General features: G+C 44.2%; 1 protein-coding gene across 1 annotated transcript; it reads left to right on the top strand.

The window, feature by feature from the left end:
• The first annotated feature begins 2,198 nt into the window (after nt 1–2,198).
• Nucleotides 2,199–3,761, top strand: LOC131219990 (organic cation/carnitine transporter 3-like). The gene has a single exon (XM_058214971.1). The coding sequence runs from the start codon at nt 2,199–2,201 to the stop codon at nt 3,759–3,761; it is 1,563 nt and encodes a 520-aa protein (XP_058070954.1).
• Nucleotides 3,762–4,244: the final 483 nt, after the last annotated feature.

Here is a 4,244-nt window from a genome sequence, read left to right as displayed (position 1 = left end):
AGAAATCGACAGAGTTTGATTCATTCTACCTCAGATAATGAGACACCAGATTCACGAATCTAGATTTCTCATTTTCACTTCAAAAAAAGAAAAGAAAGAGAAATAAAAAAGACATGAAATCTTATCTTGTTGAGCCATTTCATCAAATAGTTAGCATTCATGAAATCTGAAAGAGCGACAGAAAGAGATAGAGAGAGGAAGAGATCAACTTGTAGAGAGGAGCTTTAGATTGCTTCAATTCTAAGAAATGCCACGAAAATTTGAAAAGGGGCTTTTGAATGGTGCGTGGTTCCTTCGGGTGGCTGCTCTAATGGAGATCTGAGTAAAAAGATGATGCGAGGGAGATAGAAGAGATGGTGGACAGAGAGAGAGGGAGGCAAATGAGAGAGATGGAGCAGGTGAGAGAGAGAGAGAGAGGAGAGGGAAATGGAGATCAGGAGAGAGAAAGAGAGGGAAAGAGGAGAATCGGGAGATGAGATCGGGAGAGAGAAAGAGAGAGAAAGAGGAGAATCGGGAGAGAGGGAAAGAGGGGAACGAGGGCGAGAGAGAGAGAGAGAGAGAGAGAGAGAGAGAGAGAGAGAGAGAGCAAATGAGGGGGGCGGTTAGGGTAATTGATATATTCAGCCCCCTTTGCCGGCAGTGCATGTTGGGCGGCCGAAAAAGTCAGCCGGCAATGTCGCACTTTGTTGTAGTGTTATAATATATTACTTATAAATACTTTTATTCTGTACACGATGGAGAAAGTCTCATACTCAAATAGCTGCACAGTCCCACTCTGGCCTTTGTATGGCATCCGACCAATAAAGCAGAGTGGCCTCACCATGAACATGGGATGCCTTAAAAACTAGGCCAATCCAACCATCAGTTGGGCCATTATGTGAATTTGTAGGTTTTTGGGTGGGTGATTGTAGATTTTATTTTATTTTTATATATTTTTTCTATTTTCTTGAGCACTAGATGATTAGATTATGCCTCATTTCAGGGCGTCTCATTTTCATGGTGAGGTGACCTTGCTTGATGGTTTGGATGCCATCCAAATGCCACGGTGGTCCGGATATGTGGCAAGTGGCACAAAATTCTCATCTACAACTAGTTGTTTGTGACTTTCTTTGTACAATGAACTAGTTTACTGGGCTCGTTTGGTTGCCACTTGATGTAGAGCGGGTCACAGACAATTTCATGGCCAAGATGGACCAAAGAAGGACCTATCGGAGGTGTAGGTGATCTGGACCATCAAAACCTTAAAACGGGCATATCTTACAAACCAGAATGAGTTATTCGACGTACTATATGATTTTGGGTAGGAGAAGCTACTTTAGCCAAGCAACCTGGCATAGCTGGGTAGCCCACACCAAATTTGTGAGATTTTATCAGATTGATGGTCAAAAATCTATTTTATTTTCATTTTTACTATTTCTCATAAGTTTTAGTTTGATTATAACTCTTCTTGATCCTTTGAGCTATAGGAGTTGTGTACAATACTAAAAGTGCTTGGAAAAATTAGGAGAAAAAAGTGGTTAGGCCAAATAGGACACTTAATATTGTTGGCTGAAAACCATTAGGTCCAGCAGTAATCATTTACCAAGGGTTGTAAAGTGTTTTTGTTTTTTTTTTTTTAATTTTTTAATTTTTTAATTTTTTAATTTTTTTTTTTTTTATGATCAATCAATTTATTTCAAATTAAAAAATATATATATTTTTATTTTCTTGTTTCACTCATAGATTCAAGGTATCTCAAGGAGTCTAGATAAGCTTCGTGGACTCAGAGTAGTTAACCCTCCATGAAGAGGGGTGCTTGACCTCAACACGTCCTTCCCTTGGTCGCCACTTAAAAATAAGTTATCTCACTTTAGTTATGTATTAGACATCATATTTTATGTAGATTTTAGTCTGTGTTTTAAATCCCTACTAAAACATTCATTTTTAATACGTGAATTCACATGAACAGTTGACTAGTGCTAATAACAATAATTTGAGAGATCTCACACTATCTTCCCAAGTATCACACATGCCGAAAGGAAGTTGATATGAAGTTGCTGTATTATTTATTTTTTTCAACTTTAGGTTATATTATTATTGTCGTTTAGGGAGAAGCTTCCTCAGAAATGGGACCCACGTGCAGTGGAATCTGATCCCCAACACCCTAAAACCCCCAAGCCTCTCTCACTATCTCTTCCTCACACCAGTTACTTCACCAAATGGCCAACTCAACTCCTCTTCTCTCCCGACTCAACTCGTCCGAGCCAGAAGCTCACCCAGTGCTGCAAAAAGTTACGCCTACCCTCGACGATGCGATTGAACAGTGCATCGGCAGCTTCGGCCTGTCCCAGCTGATCCAAGCCGTCCTCGTGTCCTTGGCATGGATCTTCGACGCCCAACAGACATTCATCAACATCTTCACCGATGCACATCCATCATGGCATTGCACATCTGCAAACGACACTACATGCTGGTCGGCTTCCACTCCATGCGAGCTACCGAAGCATGCATGGGCGTGGGACCAGCCCACGAGTGCGTCGATCATCTCTCAGTGGGACCTGATGTGCTCGAGCCCACTCATCTCTGGGCTCCCATCATCGTCCTTCTTTGCGGGCTGCCTTGCCGGTGGTTTCCTCCTTGCCACACTCGCCGACTCATCGCTCGGCCGAAAGAAAATGCTCCTTCTCGCATGCATAATCATTTCAGTTACTGGCGCACTGACAGTGGCCTCACCCAACTTGTGGGTCTACTCGGCCTTGCGGTTCATCAGCGGCTGTGGGCGTGCAACTATTGGAACATCCGCACTCGTGCTGTCGACTGAGATAGTTGGGAAGCGGTGGCGGGGTGAGGTCGGTATCCTCGGCTTCTTCTGTTTCACGCTCGGATTCTTATCTTTGCCCGCCATGGCCTACCTAGCCAGGGGTTCCTCATGGTGGACCCTCTACCTGTGGACGTCAGCCCCCGCGATCGTTTATTGCATAGCCGTCCATTTTCTCGTGCATGAGTCCCCACGTTGGCTCTTCGTGCGCGGACACAAGGATGAAGCTATCCAGACGCTTCGAAGCATCTCGTTATCGAATGGCAAGATATTGCTTTCCAGCTTCTCGGAAGTGGTTGTCGAAGAGGAGTCGTGGAATGCCGAAATATACTCGGCAATGAAGATTTTGTGGGAGAAGAAGTGGGCATTTCGGCGGTTATCGATGGTTATGGTGGTTGGTTTCGGAGTAGGCATGGTCTACTACGGGATGCCGCTTGCCCTTGGAAATTTGGATTTCAACCTCTATCTGAGTGTCACGTTCAACGCACTATCCGAACTTCCTATGGCCTTACTGACCTTCTTCCTGATAGGGAGGCTGAACCGTCGGAGTGGGGTTCTGGTGTTCACTATCATAAGCGGGTTGTGCAGTGTCCTTTGTATGGTGATGGATGGTAGCGATCAGAAGGAGGTGCAGATGGGGCTGGAGCTGGTGTCCTTCTTCAGCGCCTGCACCGGATTCAGCATACTTTTGATATACACCCTTGAATTGTTCCCAACATGTGTACGGAACACGGCATTGTCGATGGTGCGGCAAGCGCTTGTGCTCGGTGGCGTGATCAGCCCCATGCTTGTGGCGGCAGGTAGGAAGCATGGGTCCTTGTCATTTGGGGTGTTTGGGGTGGTGATTGGAGGGTGTGGATTGTTTGTGATGGGGTTGCCAGAGACAAGAGGTGGGCCATCTTGTGATACAATGGAAGAAGAAGAGAAAAAGGGTATTGTGGCTTTCAGTGGAGATCATGCATGAAAATGAGAACTTAGTAATTTTGTCTCATGGTGAGCTTTGCAAGGCGCATATGCGTCTGCAATAAGATCATGTACAAGCTACCCATGGGAAGCGGATTGCGTAGTGAGTAACTAACTACGGTTATCGTACTGAGTAAACTCCTTGAGGTCTACATGATTTATGTATTTTATCCTGTCCGTCCATCGATTATACCTAATAATTTTAGGGCTTGAGCTCAAAAATAAAGTATAAACAATGTTCAAATGGACCACACAGGAAAAGAGTTGAATTGAACTTCTACCTTGAAAATTTCTTGGGGGCTACAGAAGTGTTGGATCAAGCTTGTATCTGTTCTTTCCATTCATCTATGTCTTCATGATCTTATGAACATGTTGGATGACAAATAAACATCACTGTGGGGCCTAGCAAGGTTTCAACGGTGGAAATCATTATCTCCATTATTTTTGGTCTTATGATCCACTTGATATTTCGATATGCTTCAAT

Source organism: Magnolia sinica, chromosome 12, assembly GCF_029962835.1.
Source record: "Magnolia sinica isolate HGM2019 chromosome 12, MsV1, whole genome shotgun sequence".
Taxonomy (NCBI): Eukaryota; Viridiplantae; Streptophyta; class Magnoliopsida; order Magnoliales; family Magnoliaceae; genus Magnolia; species Magnolia sinica.
Note: the sequence above shows the minus strand (reverse complement) of the source record. Positions and strands in the feature narration are given on the sequence as shown.